This window comes from Rattus rattus, chromosome 18 (genome assembly GCF_011064425.1).
Source record: "Rattus rattus isolate New Zealand chromosome 18, Rrattus_CSIRO_v1, whole genome shotgun sequence".
Lineage (NCBI taxonomy): Eukaryota > Metazoa > Chordata > Mammalia > Rodentia > Muridae > Rattus > Rattus rattus.
The window spans coordinates 39,717,016-39,736,154 of NC_046171.1; the positions used below are offsets into that span (position 1 = coordinate 39,717,016).

General features: G+C 48.2%; 1 protein-coding gene across 1 annotated transcript; it reads right to left on the reverse strand.

Moving 5' to 3' along the window:
* Nucleotides 1-1,250: 1,250 nt before the first annotated feature.
* LOC116887361 (sodium-dependent glucose transporter 1C-like) lies at nucleotides 1,251-9,237 on the reverse strand. Its single transcript, XM_032888954.1, has 5 exons — nucleotides 8,908-9,237; nucleotides 4,531-4,699; nucleotides 3,789-3,905; nucleotides 1,478-2,716; nucleotides 1,251-1,430 (listed from the first exon to the last, which is right to left on the reverse strand). Exons 1-4 carry the CDS (start codon nucleotides 9,112-9,114, stop codon nucleotides 1,503-1,505), a joined length of 1,707 nt encoding a protein of 568 aa, XP_032744845.1. The 5' UTR covers nucleotides 9,115-9,237; the 3' UTR covers nucleotides 1,251-1,430; nucleotides 1,478-1,502.
* Between the last annotated feature and the right edge of the window lie 9,902 nt (nucleotides 9,238-19,139).

A 19,139-nucleotide genomic window follows, 5' to 3' on the forward strand; every position in this document is an offset into this window, starting at 1 on the left:
GAAGCTGCACTCCTCGGCCAGCCCATGGTCTTTCCATCTTAATTTGGTTTCCAGGTACTTCAAACTCATGGAGTGGTCCTGGACAGGACATGGGTTCTCCGATCACCACAGAGGAGGCTCATCTGTAAACTAAACTTTTAGCCTGGCTTACAGACTATATGTGATTAATACCACAACCCAATGAGGGTTAAATCTTACAACGGCAAGGCCCAGCCCCAGCCTCTGTTAATGAGGCAGGCTGTGGGCACCAGAGAACCCGTCCAAAGGGCTACGGCTTACACGGTCACGGTAAAACAGCTTCTATAATTAGAACATCAGGCCTGGGAACTCGGCTCCGAGGTAGAGCACTTAACTAGCAGGCGCAAGGCCCTGTGTTAAGTCAACAGCACTAGACAAAAGTAAAAGATAAGAAAATAATATAAAATCAACGTGTCCCCGGATGCTCTCTGAACAACGCACGTAACGGCATATAAAAATAACCTCTTTTTAAAGAGTCAGCAAAAGTACTATAATCTCTGAACACGAGTGTGACTGGGAAGATGTTTTTGTTTTCTCATGTGTGGGAAACAAGAATAAAATTTGCTAGAATGCTAAATGACGATCCTTGAGTGTAAGGGAAAAGGCGTGTTGTAGATCGATGAACGCAGTAGGGCCACTAATACCACGCCTGCCAGCTTCCGGCATGTTCGCGGCGCTACCTGTCATTTTTGGTTTACACATTTGAAATGAATGGGCTATTTTAGCAAAAAATATTTTACAGCGTTAACTTACGCGTTTTCACCATGCATGGTGGCACATGCCTCGACTATAAAACTCAGGAGGCAGAAGCAGAACGGTGAGGCAGTGGCCAACCTGGTCTACTTAGTAAATTCCAGGCCAGCCTGGACTGTAAAGTAAGACTCAAGAAACAAAACAAACACAAACACTGAAAGCTAAAAGTTATCTCATTTGCATTTCTAGAATCGCAGGAGATAAAAATAAACCCGGTTTGTGCCGGAGCTGAGCATGAAGTCAGGGAGGAAGCTAGACCCCCCAGACAGCATAGCCTGTGTGAGCTCTCGAGGGAAAACATAGTCAGCAGCAGTTTCCAGCTCAACCCTACACAGAAGGTAAAAGAAAGAAAACCATCTTCCCACCTCCAAAGACGCCCTTTGACACGACGACTCGCCCCGGCAGGGTATGGACGCGAGATCATCACTCAGCAAGTCACCTTGTTTTCAGCAGTGTGACATTACCCAGCTCTCCACACATAAACGCCTTCTGTAAGCTGGAGACCACAAGGCAGTCTCCTCACGAGAGTCCTAGTGCGCAAGAACGAACGGTAGTTTACACAAGACTGAGAATTCCGAACTCTCCAAACAATTTCAACGCTCCCTGTAAACAGACACAAATTTCAAGTGCCAAAGCACACCCTGAGAGTCTGCCAGAGCTCCGCTCTGAACGGTGCCCTCAGGAGTGGCAGTCACGCAGTCGCCGCCGCCGGAGGGTTATTCCCTTTTGTCCTAATGATTCGCAAGAGAATTGCTGCTGCTGGCTGAAAGGGGCTCAAAACTCAGTGCATCTGGAAGGAACTGATCGGAGTCCTCAGCTGTGGGCCCCATCACATCCCCAGACGTCCCCCTTACGGGCCCCTGTACCGGATCATTCATCTCAACCACTTCAAAATCCATTTCGTTCCACTTTTCTGCATCCTCCTCCTCCTCGATTTCTTCCTCACAGTCATGTAGCTCGGAGCTGGAGAGCAAAGCCTTCTGGTCCTCGCTCTTCCTTCTTCCTTTGCGCTGGCGTTCCAGGGGTACGGTGGCCAATTTATACATCACAGGAAATAAAACAGCCGTGAATAGGGCCGAGCCCAGACCCGTGTACAGAACTACTGGCAGGTCTGGGTAGTGTCCCTGAAGAATTCCGATCACTGCAGGAACCGCCATTTCTCCCAGGGCAGCACCAATGACAAAGAAGGATGCGGATTTCCCAGTTAAGGTGGTGTACTGCTCAATCCAGGAGATGCCGCTGGGGAACGTGGCTGCCATCGAGGCTCCATACACAGAAGTCGCGATCCAGAGGCAAAGAGGGCTCTTGTCAAAAAGCACCAGAAAGAAAGATGAGGCCAGGCTGCCGATGTTGCTCACCACAATCATGGTCCCAGGCTGTAAGCATGTCGCAAAGAAGATGGCCAGGCCCCTGCAGGCTGCGAAGGTCCCCCAGAAGATGGAGTTCAAGCCAGCTGCCTTGCTCTCTTCCATGCCAACATGGGTGGTGGCGAAGGAGAATACGTAAGAGCCATAGGTCACCTCAGCTCCCACGTAGAAGAAGAAGAAGAGAAAGAGGAGGCATAGCAGGGCCCTGTGGTATTTAGCTCTTCGAGTTCCCTGGGCAGACACTGTGGATTTTTTCTGCTTTGAGTGTTTCTTACAAAACAGACCGAACAGGAAGACAGAAACTACTAGAACATAGGTTCCGATGGAAGCGTATGCCCACAGCAGATTCATGTCATCAGGTACCGCGAACACAGAGTCTGTGGAGCCTTCGGAGGATCGGTTCAGCATTAGAGGGTCAAAGTCAGACTCGGTGTGGTTCTGAGCAGATGCTGTGCTACCCCAGGCCAATTTAGCCAGCAGGGGAGCCAGAAAGGCACCCAAGGCAAAACTGAAGTGCAAGGCCTGCATATGTGGGGCTCCTTTGTCCCCCCAAAGGTCCAAGATGAGGACGTTCCCACCTACCAACAAAGGAAATGACTTGAGTTAACGATCATGTCATAAGAACGAGACGTTGCTGTCAAGAACATGACCTTGCTACCAAGAACAAAAGGGAAGCTGACTCGACAGAGAACCAAGGTAGAATAGTTAGGCTGCGTGGAAGGAGTCCAACCCCCCCCCCCCATCGCAGCATCTCTTCCTAGCATACAGATCTATAAGCTGGTTAACCACCGGAGCCAGGCACGTTAGCCAAGGCTTTTCATAAAATGCTCCAACTCCACACTGACGGAACACACCTATCTACTTACGAGGGAAAGAGAGAGAGAGATGGATTACAGCATCAGATACAGCATGGATACAGCATCAGTCGTCAAAGCTTTGTAATTTTGCACTGAGTAGTGACTGTCACGGAAGTCAACCCCCAAGGTCCTGATGCACACTGCGGCGCCGAGCGCGGCTATCAGACTCTGCACTGTCCTGATGAAGACCCCATGAAGGGACGGCCAGAAGCCTCCGTTCTTTGGCTCTCTCAGCTTGCAGATAAGCACACGCTTCCACTCCGTGCCTTCACAACCAAACAAAGCCTGGTGTGTCAGATATTTCCACACTCCACCCAAAAGCATGGGAGGAAGAAGGAAAGGAATGGGGCGCTGCCGTTGAACAAAGGCCGCCTTACTCATGAAGAGGCTTTGCTGGTGGCAAACAGAGACTTTCCAGGAAAGGCTTCACTGAGCTCAGAACTCAGCACGAAGCAGCTATGTCTGTTCCTCTGCAGCCCACAGCGGCTCTGTACTTGTTTTCTCCTCCCCATCACTACGGCTTCTTACAGTACAATGGCCAGATCCTATCCTGGAAGCAAAGCCTGCTGGCTGTCCTTCGTGTTCAGGTATTCTAAATCACCCCTTGCTCGTGGAGAAACATGCTTTCTGTTTCCTTCACGGGCAAATGTTGGGAAATGGATGATGGCTAGGAGGGTGGCCCTGAATAGATGTCCCCAGTCTGACGTTCCTGGGATAGCGTGATTTCGTCAGCTGTCCTTCTCCTAGCAGTAGCATCCCCAATGGCACAGGTGACAGTAAACGATTCACTAACCTGTATCCAGAATGCCCATTGAGACCCCGAAGACAGACATCATGACGATCAGTAAGGCCGCTGTCTTGCAGAATGGCATGAGATAAAGACCAACTGTGGTAGCAGAAAGGGACATTCCTGAGAAGAAACGGCAAGAACTTGGCTAAAATACAGCTCTGCTTTGGTAAAACGCTATTTACTTAATTATCGGTAACAAAGTATCCGTGCTCCCATGGGAGTTTTAATGCATCAATTAAATCTTTAACCTTGCCAATCCATTGAAAACCGCATGCTAACAGTTCTGTCCTCTTTTCCGGGGTCAGGATCTAAGGGGATCAGTCTGTGCTCAGCTCTGACACGGGCCGCAGGACAGAAGTGCACCCTATATCACTTCCCTCCCACCTCCGTCCCTTCATCTCCAAGCCCAAGTCCACAGAGCCTGGCCAGCTTCCCGGAATTTATTCCGATCCCCGTGGCCCCAGAAGCCTCGCCCCACCCCAGATAAGCAGAGCTTCGTGGTCAGCCAGTGCACGTGTCTGGAGTGGAGCCTAAATCACAGTACAGGTCAGCATTGTACAGGGTTGCCGACACTCACACCCAGGGGCCCGTCGAGTTCCCAGGGGGCTCAGTACAGACCGGTTCCAACTCCCAGGGTGGATGCCAGTATACTCCCCGTCTCAGGTTATCAACAGACTTCTATATTTAGAGCTGAGTCATAAAATGGTTGACAGAAACAAATTGGTAAAGAGCAGTGTTTACTCACCCAAAAGTAAAAAATGGTTTATACAGCCAAAAAGGACTCCTCCAATCATAGAGCCACATAAATAACCCGAGGCCCGGCCCACAAAGATCAGAGACAGGCTGCTGATGTTTCTGTTCACGTTCCTTGCCAAGTCTGGAAAGGTGGGTCCCAGGATAGCAACACTCAATCCCTACAGTTAGAAACAAGAGAACTTTTTACCTGAACGCTGACCAAGAAGTAGCTTTTCCATGACCACAAACCACAGGTGGGAGACGGCAGTCTACCATAAGGGACCTTGGCTACATTGTGTCAAAACTAAGAAAGCATGGATACTATCAGCAGCAAAGCCGCAGGCTCCCGGGTGGCCTTTCAGTCACAACCTTGGATACTTTTTTAAAAGTTCTTGTTTTGTTTGGAGACTCAAACTTGCTCTGTGGGTCACAACAGCTTCTAACTGCCTGGGTCAGCCTCCAAAATGTTGGTACCACCAGTCTATTCCAGCACACACAACTATTTAAATTTTTTAACTGTTTAGTATTAAACAATACCCTAAAAGACCATCCCCTATTAATAATTAATATGTAACAAACTAGGGGCTAGGGAGATGGCTTAGTCAGTGAAGTGCTTACAGCATGAACATGAGGACCTGAGTCCGGATCCCCACCATTCACATAAAAAGGACAGTATCATAGTTAGGGTTTGTAGTGCTACAGTCAAACACCAGGAATAACAGACAGTTAGGGAGGAAAAGGTTTACCTGACTTACACCTCCACACTAGTCCGTCTTTGAAGGAAGTCAGGACAGGACAGGAGGCAGGAGCTGTGCAGGGACCATGGGAGGATGCCACTTACTGGCTTGCTCCTCACAGCTTGCTTAGCCTGCTTTCTTATAGAACCCAGGACCACCAGCCCAGGGATGGTGCCACTCACAATGGGCGGGGCGCTCCCCCACCAATCACTAATTAAGAAAATGCCTTCCAGCCAGATTTTGCTGAGGGATTTTCTCAACTGAGGTTCACTCCTCTCAGATGACTTTAGCATCTCTCGAGCTGACATAAAACTAGCAGAGCCACTGACCCCTGTCAACTGATACACAAATATAATCACTGCTACGCCACAACCTTTCCTGTCTTGTTCATCCCCAGGATCCCACATTAACATCAACAAACAACATTTTACAAACTTTAAAGGCTCCAATCTTTACAAATTCAAACACTTTAAGATCCAGTGTCTCAACTGTGGGCTCCTGTGAAATAAAAACTAGATGCTTATTTACTTCAAGAGGGAAAACCCAGGGCATAGTTACAGTCCTTGAAAAAAGCAAAACCAAACTCTAAAAGCATCAATAATTCAATGTCCAACTGTCTGGGTTTCACTCACGATCTTCTGGGCTCCTCAAAAGGCCACCTTTCCAACACTGCCCTCTGCAGTACACAGGCTGTCTTTTAGGCTGTGACAGCTTCCACTTACACCTGCTGATCCTGGTGGCCATCCCAAGGTACTGGCCTCTCCAAAATGCCGGGGTCCTCTGCTGCAACTGGGCTACACTTTCACTAATAGCTTCTCCTGGGCTCTTCATGGACTTCGGCCTACCACACAGTGCCGGGCCTCGGCTGCTCTCCACGACTCCTTCATGCCTCCGAATACAGCACCACCTGGTGACTTATACTACGGTTGGCTGCAATAGGAGGTACAACCTTGACTAATTCTGGGACACAGCTTCTGTGTGCTGACTCTGGGGAAACAGTTCCCAAAAGATTTCACCTCAGTGATGCTGGTCTCTTAATCAGAGCTGATTCTTCAGGCCCTGTTGACCAGCATCTATTACCCCAGCAAAGTAAAGGTTTCTCTTTAGTGGTTCTGGTGTCCTTCTCATCACAGCCAATCCTTCAGCTCCAGCAAACCAAAGCTACAGATTCTTAACCCAAATGGCCTGGTAGTGTTTGCTTTCCTCCAAAACTTCACAAGCCAGGCTTCCATCGACTGCACTCCTCTCAACATTTTTTTCTTTTTAGGTGTATTTATGCATATGGGTATTTTGTCTGCATGCACACCTGTCCACCACAAGAGGGCATCAAATCCCATTATAGACAGTTGTGAGCTGTGGGTGCTGAACTCAGGACCTCTGGAAAAAACAACCAGGGCTCTAACCCCCTGAGTCCTGTCTCCAGCCCCAGCTCTCAACATTCCCACAAGAACAGCATGGTAAGCTCTCAATACTCAACGACCTTTCTAACCCAAAGTCCCAAAGTCCTTCCACAATCCTCACAAACAACACGCTCAGGCCTGTCACAGCGATACCCCACGATCTTGTCACCCTGTCACAGCAGACCCCACGATCCTGTCACAGCGATACCCCACAATCCTGGTACCAACTTGTCTCGGTTTGAGCTTCAATTGCTACAGTGAAACACCCTGACCAAAAGGCAAGTTGAAGAGGAAAGGGATTATTTGGCTTACACCTCCACACTACCGTAGTCCATCAGTGAAGGAAGTCAGGGCAGGAACTCAAACAAGACAGGAACCTGCGGGCAGGAGCTGATGCAGAGGCCATGGAGGGATGCTGCTTACTGGCTTGCTCAACCTGCTTCCTCATAGAACCCAGGACTACCAGCCCGGGGATAGCACCACCCACCATGGGCTGGGCCCTCCCTCATCAATCACTAATTGAGAAAATGCCCTATAGCTGGATCTGTGGAGGCATTTTCTCAGTTAAGGTTCTCTTTTCAGATGACTCTAGCTTACGCTGACTTGACATAAAACTAGCCAGGGCACACAGGACAGCAGCATACCTAGAGCCCCAGCACTGAAGAACAAGGAAAGAGATCCCTGTGGCTCTAATCTGACTGAATTGGTGAGCTCCAAGTTCATTGAGAGGCCCTGTCAAAGAGTAAGGTCTCCACTGAGCAAGACAGCTCTGGCCTCCGCACACAGCACAAAAGTTAAGTGCACACAAACCATTCTCAAACTGTTCTCAAACTGTATACCTACATTTTCAAATATGCTATATGCGTTAAATAATATAGAAATTTAACTGCTAAAACTTAAATTGCCAGGCACCCAATTATGATTTTTTTTTACATTAAATGCCAATATTTCTGGCACACATGGAGTTGTACCTTTGACCTGTATATCTAATGCTGACCATGAGTAATCTGAAGGTTCCCACATCTACAGCTTTCCTCACATTCCAAAGCTATCAGGAAACGTGAGGGCTGTAAGGCTCTCTTAGCAGAGCAAATATAACGCAGACAGGATGGTTTTAACAATAAGATGTTACACAACGTACTCCCAAGAACTAAGGACCTCCGTTTTAGATGAAATTACTAAAAAAAAAAACCTTTGAGGAAATGTTTCTAAGTCGTTTGAATTTTGAGAACCATTGACTGTGGGCTGAGGATACTGTTCATTGAAAGCCTAGCATGAAGTCCCTGGGTCAATCCCCCATGTGTAATAAAACAAACAAACAAAAGAAAAACAGAACCAGACTGTGCTGCATGATTCTAACCAAGAGTGTTATTTCCTGCCCAAGCACCAACAAGGTCGGAGACCACGTGCACACTGGGCCACGGCATGTACACCATTCCCTTCAAAGCACTTGTAAGACCTGAGCACACAGTGAGTGTCTCCATCACCTTCTCTACTTTCCCATCAAAATAGTTTTTCTTAAAACTGAGGCTCCAATTCTGAGGGTCCAGGAGGGACTCTCGTCAAAGGTTTAGCCCTCATAACACTCGAGTTAAAAATGATCGTTTTAGGCCAGTGGTTCACCGCTTTAATCCCAGCACTCAGGAGGCAGAGGCAGGTGGGTCTCTGTGAAATCTGAGGCCATCCTCAGATGTACACAGTGAGTGCAAGCCATCTGGTCTACAACAGGAAGTTCCGGGCCAGCAGTTGGTGCTGCACAGGGAAACACCGTCTTTAAGGCGTTTTAGTTCTTGCACTTGAGTGAAGAAAATCTAAAGCCTTGATTTAAACAGGATTGTGAACAGGCTAAGAAGCAACATGTCCTTGATGCTATCATTTAACCAGAAAAGCCACTTTCTTTTCCGGGCCTATTTTCCCATCTGTGAAATAAAGCAGTTGGTCGGATTTGGTCAGGCCCCCAGAAAGAGGCAATCTCCCAAAGCAGCTTTTCTGTGATCAATTTGGAGCTTCAGTGGCTTGGGAAGGGGGGCAGGCTCCCCATCCTGTATCCCTCCCTTCTCCCCGAGGAAACTTTGCTCGTGTTGGAAACGTATTAATTGTGTCCATTTTTCTAGATGGCAAAACTGAGACCCAGGAGGATTAACCAATATACACCAAGGGCCATGCACAGCGCAGGGCACTAAGGAGACCACGTTCCCTGCAAGACGCCTGCTCCAGCCTTGGCCTGGAGGGGTTTAGCCCAGCTCTCACCAGCCCCAGGAAGGCGGCACACAGCACCACGGTGGTGAACCAGCGCAGCACGCTCTGGGCACGGCTACTCCGCACAGAGGCCACAGCTTCCGACTCATTCTCTGCGCCCGGGCCGGCTTGGAGGAGCCGCTGCCCTCCGGCCCCACCGAACTCCAGCTCCAACTCCAGCGTGGCGGCTCCACCAGCCGAGCTCCGTGCACCGGGCATCGGGTGTGCAGGGAGGTGTCCCGCCCCGCCCTGGAGCCCCAGAATCTCCCCGGGGGCGAACTCCGCCGGGCCCAGCCCGCGCGAGCAGAACCCGGGAAGGAAGCCTTCCCACCGCGCAGGCGCGGGGCCCGGCCCCGGCCCCGGCCTCCAAGTTGCCGAGCGCCTGCACAGGTCACGTTCCGGAAATAAGGCCGCTCGCCAACCAGAGGCTTCTTCAAACCGGAAGTTGATATGGTTGCCTTGGGTATTGGACTGCACGGCCCAGGTAAGAAGTCTCAATTAAGTGAGCTGCGGAGTTTCGCGGCCCGGGGATGATAGGCCAAAGAAAGAGGAGCTGCAACCCTCGCACAAGACGACCCAAAGGGTAAAAGGAACGTTGGAAGAAAACCGGCCTGGAACTGCAAGATGGCAACTTCCTCAGGCTCCTGGGTCACCTATCTATAAATAAGAATATTTATAAGGTTAGAGTAACAACTTCCCAAAGGCCAGACAAGAAACCGCTGGCCTTTCCCCGAATAGTGAAACAGTAGCAAAAGAAAAAAATCTGGATCAAAACAAGTTGCAAGCACTCTTGTTTTAACGTGCAATTCCATTGTTGAGTGTACCTGGACATCAGTTTGTGTGTCCTTATGTGGCTACAGACTTGACCACAGGGCCATAGCCTCAAACGTTACCGAATTCTATTCTTTATCTGAAGTTCTCGTCCACTTACACTTCTGTCTCTGATACCCGCTCCTACTTAGACTCCCAGGCTACTACAAAGCTTGGTCTTGTTACCTATAAACCAACTTTCTACCTTCATATGATCGTTAACTTCTTCCCTGTTTGCCTCAGAAATGTTTCTTAAATTGGCTTCCAGCTCCTCCATCCCCACTATACTTGTCTTCATTTCTTTTTTTTTGTTTTGTTTTGTTTTGTTTTTTATTGGATTTTTTAAATTTACATTTCAAGTATTTGTCTTCATTTCTTGCTTATTTCAGGTTTTCTGATTGGTCGCAAAGTGTATGTCTTGAGATTTTCATGGGACCTGTAGAACACAAAAAAATGTGAGGGCATTTTAAAGTGAGAATCGCCCTGCTTGCTACAATACCAACCTACTAGGCAAGATATCCCCTGGGGTGTAAGGGTGGCATAAGTGTCGTGGAGGTAACTAACCACTTTCTGCTTGGTTTTGAGACCTAATCCACGGGAGGGAGGGCAGTCTAGCCTGGTACTATAAGTCTGTTCAAAGCCCATGGGGAGATCATAGGACGCAGGAAGGAGCAGACTTGTGGTCGGCCGAATGCATGTGTTTTCAAACTGCATATTTATATCCCTACATAAGTGTTACCGTTGGCCTTTTGCTTTTGCAGTGGGTAGAAGTCAGTGCACAAACCTCATAGCTGGTCGAAGTGCTGTTAATCAGACTGTTGAGTACTCAGTCCTAAACGGGACACAGCAATGCCTCCCAGGCCAAGGCTGAGGGAACATCGAGGAAGCGAGGTTTCAAATGGCAGATTCAGTAAAAGGGTTAACGCCTCTGTGTTCCGTGAAGTTGTATTTGCGTATGGGGTAGACGGGACATCCTTAGTATATCCTGTAAGCTGTTGTTGGGGAGGGCTTCCAAAACTATAGTTCACCCTAGGAGATCATTTTTTCTGATGCCCAGTGTGTCTGTACAAGTTCCAGAAGAGGCGATTAGGCACGGAGGGGTGTTATAGGCTTCCTGTTTGGACCCACCCAAAGATTACAGTGGGGATTGAGATTCCAGTCCTTGGGCTGCTGGTTGTCCTTTCCGTTGTGGCACTTCTATTAGCCTAGGAAAGGAGGCTAGAGACACAAGAGGCTTCACGAACAGGAGTCCGTCAGCACTCGCAGTTCCACCAGTTATTTTTGTTGCCACTTCGTAACTTTTGCTTTGTAAGTTTGTTACTGTCGTGTGTAAATATCTAACAGTGAGGAAGGATGATATGTGACCTAAGGGGTTGTGACCCACAGGTTGAAAGCCACTGCTTTAGAGTGTCTCGGGATCTGTTGTTGTTGTTGTTGTTGTTGTTGTTGTTGTTGTTGTTGTTTTGAGCAGGGTTTCTCTGTGTAGCCCTGGCTGTCCTGGAACTCACTCTGTAATCCAGCCTGACCTCAAACTCAGATTCGCTTGTCTCCGCCTCCTAAATGCTGGGATTAAAGGTGCACCACCACCTCCTCCTCCTCCTCCTCCTCCTCCTCCTCCTCCTCCTCCTCCTCCTCCTCCTCCTCCTCCCTCCCCTCCTCCTCCTCCTCCTCCTCCTCCTCCTCCACCTCCTCCTCCACCTCCACCTCCTCCTCCATCTCCATCTCCTCCTCCTCCTCCTCCTCCCTCCCTCCTCCTCCACCTCCTCCTCCTCCACCTCCTCCTCCTCCTCCTCCTCCTCCTCCTCCTCCTCCTCCTCCTCCTCCTCCTCCTCCTCCTCCTCCTCCTCCTCCTCCTCCACCTCCTCCTCCTCCTCCTCCTCCACCTCCTCCTCCACCTCCTCCACCTCCTCCTCCTCCTCCTCCTCCACCTCCTCCCCCCTCCACCACCTCCTCCTCCACCTCCACCTCCTCCTCCTCCACCTCCACCACCTCCACCACCTCCACCTCCTCCTCCACCACCTCCACCTCCTCCCTCCCCTCCTCCTCCACCTCCTCCTCCACCTCCACCTCCTCCTCCTCCTCCCCTTCCTCCTCCTCCCCCTCCACCTCCTCCACCTCCACCTCCACCACCTCCACCTCCTCCTCCACCTCCTCCACCACCTCCACCTCCTCCACCATTGCCAGTTGAGTGTCTTGAGATTTTAATGGTGGCTAATTGTTTGGGCAAATAGATAACATCTAGTAATTCTGTGGTTTGTTAACTATTCCAAATGGGTTGGCCAGAGGAAGTCATAAATCCTTTTTGTCTCCACAGCATGCCACCATGGGGCACCACTCCAAATGTATACCAGCTGTGTGTGAATGGTAGCTGTTCTGTCTTCTGCCCAGTGCACAGACACTCTGGAGAAAGGTCTGGTTCAGCCCTCTGAGTGGACGTAATGTATAATATTCTTCATTATGTCAAGAGTAGAGAGAGCTGCATATCCTGTCTGAAAATGCCCTGTTCTGCTAATAAATACAAACCATCTGCAACTTAACTGTTCTTGTAAGCTCATAATTTGGATAGTAGTATCTTCTTCCTTTTTCAACAATGGTTTTAGAATTGTTAAAGCACCAAGGCTGTCTGTGGGAAGGGAGACCCATACCTCCAAGATTTCAGTAATGCAGAATTTAATAAGCCATCACTTACTTGACCTCAAAGTTATAGGAATTCCCAAGTGGCTGCAAAGGTGACATAGAAGGCAATTATAGTTCTCTGGCCTGGCCTTACACTGCTGTATTTTGACCCAGTCGGTAATTTCTGGAATAGTTTGTACCACAGCAGAGGTAGTCCTAAGTCATGACAGGACCTTTAGTGTCCGTGATCTGTTTGATCAAAGTCCTGAAAGGAAAGCAAGTAGGACTACCCAAGCTTCTCTTTCTCTCCCCCCTCCCTCCCTCCCTTGGCAACCAATGGGCCAATCCCTTTGCTTCCACGTGAGAAGCCATCTTCTTCTCGAGCATCCTGTCATGCTGATCTACTTGTCCAGGCCCAAAGCAGCCAGGCCAAGCAACTCCAGACTGAATCTTCTGAGTTCATGACTGAAATAAACCTTCCTTTCTAGGAGTCCATTACCTGGGATGTTTTGGAAAAAGAGAGAGAGGTGACTAATACTAGAAAGTGCCTTCGAAAAAATCATGAAAGGGAATGGAAGATGATGTGGAAAAGGCACCATACCACGATGCTCGGGTCTGGCCAGTGCACATCTACCAGAAAAACAAGATTAGCAAAATGGAAACCGTCCCCCAGGTATATCAGCTTAATAAGTTATCTTTTCATTTTGGTTCAGTTTTGAGTCAGAGTCAAAGGTGACCTTGAACTCCTGAGCCGCTGGCTTCTGCCTCCCACAAGGAAGGATTACAGGTGTGCACGGACAGACACACCATCACTTCTATAGATACTTCTAAAATATGGCTTCCTCTCTGCCAAAAGTTTAATTACAACAAATTTACTTTAAGGATACAGTTAACTTAGATTATGGATTCCAGGGTTAGGCAGCATCTCATTCTATAGACCAAATTGCCATTGAACTGAGCTGAGCAGAGGTTCTTGGTTTTGTCTGCAGAAGACACGAGGAAGTCAGGGACAGAAAGACAAGCAGATGGAGCCATCAGGCTGCTCTTCCTGTCTGCTTTGGGGGTTCATGGCTGTGATCACGGCCCTTGGGGAGTAGAGGCAAGACCAGTACGGCCAGGCCAGCTTAGCCACATACTGAGTTTGAGGCCATCCTGGGCAACAAGAAACCCTGTCTGAAAAGAAAGCTGTATATCCCAGGCTTGTAGCCTGTGATGGACTAGAATCCCCCTGCCTTGGCTTCCGCGTTCGGAGATTATAAGCACAGTCACATCACAGATGACAAAAAGCTGCTGCTCCTACAGGGCTAAGAGACTTCTCAGTCTAGGCTCGAGTTCCCTGGTACAGTGCTTCTCTAGGATACACAGGGACCTGGGTTCCAGCCCCAGGTAGAAAACGGATAGAGACTCACGATCGTGTCTATTCAGGTAACCTGCCCCTTGTGACTAGCTGCTGTGTTCTGATTGGTGTTGCCATCACACTCTATACTCCTGGTGACAGTGATCATGTCTGATTTCTCCCCAACATATCCCAGCATCCATACAATGACTGGTAAGTCTGTCACTCACGTTATTGATACACAAGTGACCATATAAAGGTGTTCCCAAGGACTAGAACTGTCACTGGAGCTGGAGCAGATCTGTAGGTGTTTGGCCTCATGACAGTGGATGAGCTAGCAGTGAGGGGGTTAAGCACACAATAGGTCAGATTATATATGGTAACTGTGAGAAACCACAGATAGCTTAGCATGGGCTTTGTCAGGGCCGGCAAGGTGGCTCAGTGGGTAAAAGGGTTTGCTACCCAATCCTGATGCTTCAATTTGGTCCCCAGACCCCACAGGGAGAACCCAAGCAGAGCACTGGCTCTCACAAGTTGACCTGGGACTTCCACACACACACTGCGGTGCACTCTCATAGGCACACCATACAAACACACAATATGGCAAGATGACTCAGCAGCTAAGGGTGCTGGCTCCCAAGCCTGAAGACCTGGGTTCGATTCCTGGAACCTACATAGAGGAAGGAGAGGGCAGACTCTTGTTATTCTTCCTGTGATTGCCACGCTTGCACTGTGGCAGACAGGAGGTCGGCAAGCGGCCAAGCCTGGGACTGCTTGTGTCTGGCAGAACTTCAGGCAGCACAATCCACCTTTCTGTCCACTTGAACAAGCGGCAGCGATGCTGACAGCAAGCAGGGCATCTCCTCATCCCAGCTTGTCCTTCAGGGAGAGCACACAGTAAAATCACCCACACCAGCACCAGCCTGTAAATTACACTCTGCCCAGCAGAGGTTCCAGCTGTCTGCGTTCCCAATGGCTCTGGTCCTCAGCTTTGCCTGAGAGTACACGAGTGAGTGGGCATTTCAGTGTACAGAGCTGGGCACGGGTGGGGTGGGGACACTGCAGGGTAACTCTTCAGTAGCCGGGGTTAAAATCCATGGAACCAAACATTAACCCTAGGACAAAAGGACAGTGCACTCACCTTCTTCCAGGGACCTTCCTCCCGGAGCTTATGGGCTATGGAGGGTCAGAGCAGATGTCACTTTGTCCTCCTTCAGGATCACTAAACGATTCTCATATCACAGTCCAGAGAAAAGCACTTTGTACTCCAAGATAAGAATGGCAATATCAACTTACTGGTTGTGTTTAAAACAATAAAACCTTGATCATTACTCATGAACCTGGACTCTGGCAAGGGCAGTTCTGTGGGATTTTCTGTACCCGCATTCACCGTTATGAGGACTTGTGACTTCCGTCGTGAACGTGGGCGCCTGCTGGTCCTCCGCTTCCAACAGTGCTGCAAACTTAGAAACCTTCGCAGGTTTTTGTTTTCCATCAAACTTATTTTCAGATAAGCCTTCTCAGGCTCTCATCAGGTAAGCTGACCTTTCAGGAATGATCTGCCTCAGAGTCAAGGCTGGAGAGGTGGCTCGTGGGTGACATATTGTCCATGCAAGTCTACCTAGCTGAGTTCCATCCAGCAGATAAAATGTTGTCCTTTGACCTCCACACGCATGCAATGCCGTGTGTGTGTGTGCGTGCGTGCACGCACGCACAATTTTAAAATAAAACAAGGTTAAAAGGCCCAGGGCTTGTCTTGTCTGAGAACACACACCTCCCGGGAGTTGTGTTTTCTGGGATAAGGGGCAGAGCTGAAAGCCGAACCCCTTGATTACCCCTGGGTATTAAGAGCTGTAACCTAAGATCCAGCCCAACCACAGGAGAGCTTGCTCCCTCAGCAACACTGGACAAGCCCTGATGCTGGCTTTCTGGAGCACCTTGCCATTGCTGGCCTTGTTGGGTTTGTGTATATTAACCCACACGAATTGTGCTAAAAAGAAAGAGAAAGAAAAAACTGCAAATGAAGTATTTGAGAATTCTCAAATCAAACAGCTAGTAATAACCTGCACATTGTTTTTCCAGAACTCCATCAAGCCATACTTGCTGCCTGGAAGTATAAATGCAGACTTGTAACCACTTTTAACAGTGAGACTAGCTCCGCTCAGGCAGGGGGTTGCCTGTCATTTTACCCAAGAGCAGTGCTCACTGAGCACAGCAAGCGTTTGGTCAGTGCCTGTCAAGTGACTGAGTTGCAGGAGCACAGGGACTTTTTGGTGTAATTCTATCTCCTACAAAAGAGAGAGATCCATTTATAGCTCTTTCAAGTGTAAATGCTACCCTATTATATTAGCACTTTTCATTCTAGATAAAAAGTACACTTCAGGGACAGGAGAGATCGCTCAGCAGTAAAAAGTGCTTGCTGCTCTCCCAGAAGACCAGAGTTCAGTTCCCAGCATCCACATAGAGTAACTCACAACTGCCCAGAACTCCAGCTTAAGTGGAACCATGTCCTCTGTGGCCTCCAAGGGATACCTGCACACACATGGAATACATATACACTAAGTAAGTTTTAAATATACAATCTACTAACTTTGACTAATAGGCATTTACAAAAAGAAAATTGTAATTAGCTGGGGTTTTCCCCCATTATATTTGAAAAGAATGTTGTTCTTGGAGTCGGCCGTGTCATTTAAGTACCCATTAACAGCAATCGCTGAGCCCAGCCTACCCTGGAATAGACTAAAAGTGAAACTTCTTCTGAGCGGTAAGTACCCCTGCTTTCAGAGTAGTGGGTGCAGGAGTGTGAGGTAACCAGCTCTCTAGAAGGGAGCAGTGGGGTAGACCTAAAGTCAGACACTCACCCCTTCACCAGTTGACCAGAAACCCCAGCAGCTAGTCCCACTAGAACAATGGTGGGCGTTTACTCAGTGCGTGTCAGTCACACAATCTCCTTCAACATCCAGACAGAAATACAGAGGATGGGAGCCTAGGAGGAAGAGGAAGGAACAGTTGTAAAGAAGGGCAGAGCTGCTGTGAGAGTGCATGATTCTCTGACACGCACCTCTCGTTCCAAGGCAGCCCAAGTAGAAAATGGTTCATACGATACAGTATGGTTCACTTAGCAGAAAAATAAGGCCAAGCCCTGAGTACTCAGCACCTTCACCACAGTGCCAAAGGATCATGAGAGAAACTGCTGGGCACATAAGAGGAGCAGCCAGGCTCACCTTACACAGGCTTCACCTGACACTCAACTCTCTGTGTTGTTTCCGGGCCTGTGGTGAGGAGGGCTGTCATGAAGGGCCTGGTGAGGCAGAGCCATTTGCCTCCTGGAAGCCAGGAAACAGATGCAGGGATAGGCATGGACAAGAAGCGTCCTTCAGAGTTTCACCTCCTGGGCCTGCCTTACACCAGTGGACCACAGTACCCAAGTTCCCATCATGTCTCAGCTAGTGATGTCACACATAGTGGTGAACAGTACCCCAAGGACGAGAGGGGACGGTCATGAAGTCTGAAGTGCCTATACAACAAACTAGAAACACAGTTTTCCACACTTTCCGAGTTATTCTCTCTCACCTCACACTACATGGATGCGACCTATCATCACAGGCCAGACACCTATCTACAGTTTGAAACAATACCTTTTTAAATTGAAAATATTTTTTCATAATTATGTTCTAATTAGGGCATTTCCTCTGAGAGCCTCCTCACCCATCCAACTCCATACTTTGTCCCTTTAAAAAACAGCTATGCCCACAAAACAAAACAACAAAACAAAAAGAATTTAAAGAAAAAAAAAAAAACAGTAAGAGGGCTGGAGAGATGGCTCAGCAGTTAAGAGCACTGACTGCTCTTCCAGAGGTCCTGAGTTCAAATCCCAGCTACCACATGGTGGCTCACAACCATCTGTAATGGGATCCGATGCCCTATTCTGGTGTGTCTGAATACAGCTAAAGTGTATATAATAAATAAATTTTTAAAATGTACAAGAAACACATATACCACACAAATGCTGAGACACGTGCAACACACACAAAACCCATTAAAAATAATGAAAGCTTATCTTGTTTGATAGTGTGTATAATGTGACTATTGCCCTCATTGAGAATAAGGCAGACCTAGCCGTCAGCTCTGTGCTGATCTGTAACAGCTTCCGGTTTGGGCCAGGATACCGAGAAAGAATCGCTGGAGCCCAGGTCTTTGGAAGGAGCCTGGATGTTGCAGTGAGACTACCATAACTTTTAAAATTAACTGTAAAATAGTATAATCAAAATCCTCCTCACCATGATCAAAAGAATTATTACATTTCAGTAATTAAGACACTAATTAGGAAGTATACATATTTGTATGGAAAAATATATATTTCATATAAGACCTGTTTCAACAGATGTTAAAGTACAGAACAGGCATATTTTAAGATGTATCAAATATAGCACTAAACTGACATGTTAATGCAGGTGTTCCATTCAGAAGGCTGAGGCAGGAAGATCACGGGTTCCAGGCCAGTCTATGATACACAGAAGGACATTGTCTCAAGCCAAAACAAAAAGGAAGAACGATAGCAACAAAGATGCAACAATGAAAGTGTTTTTTTTTTTTTACAATTAAATGAAGTATTAACCCGTAAGCAATGTCCTTAGTAGCACATTCTTAAAACATGTATCAGACTTAGTTAGGGTTTCCATGCCTGTGAACAGGCACCATGACCAAGGCAAGTCTTATGAAGGACATTTAAATGGGGCTAGCTTACAGTTTCAGAAGTTCAGTCCACTATCATCAAGACAGGAAACATGGCAGCATCCAGGCAGGCATGGCTCTGGAGGAGCTGAGAAGTCTACATCTTCATCCAAAGGAAGCCAGGAGCAAACTGTCCTCAGGCAGATAGGATGAGGGTCTCAAAGCCCACCCCCACAGTGACGCACTTCCTCCAACAAGGCCACACCTCCTAATAATGCCCCTCCCTGGGCCAAGCATCAAACCACCATACTATGTGTTCTCATGAAATACAAAACCAAACAAGTCTTTAGCATTCTTTAACCCAGCACCATGGGTAAGATGAGGAGTTCAAAACTCTTCCTCATCTCCAAAGTCTTCCGTGAAACCATTATAGAAATAATATGCCAACCCAATGAGAAATCACTGTGCATACTTAAGAGATTAGTGAGGAAAAGCTCTTTACAAACATTCAAAAGCCCACGAGGCTGGCTGTGGCTAATTCTCAAAGAACAGAGGCCTCCAGCTGAAGATCTTACTCGATGACACACACACCATGTGGGCTCATTCTTCCCACAAGTGCTGTCATCCTTGAGTCTTTCTCAGGTCCTGGCCCCAGGCTATACCTCAGACCATTTAAAGGGACACAGGAGACTGCAAGTCTGGGGACTCGGGCGCATGGGAGACTTACACAACAATGATATTGTCAATTATTTCTCGAGTACACAGTGTTGTTCTTTGCACATCGTTGTTACCCATGCACATCTTGCCC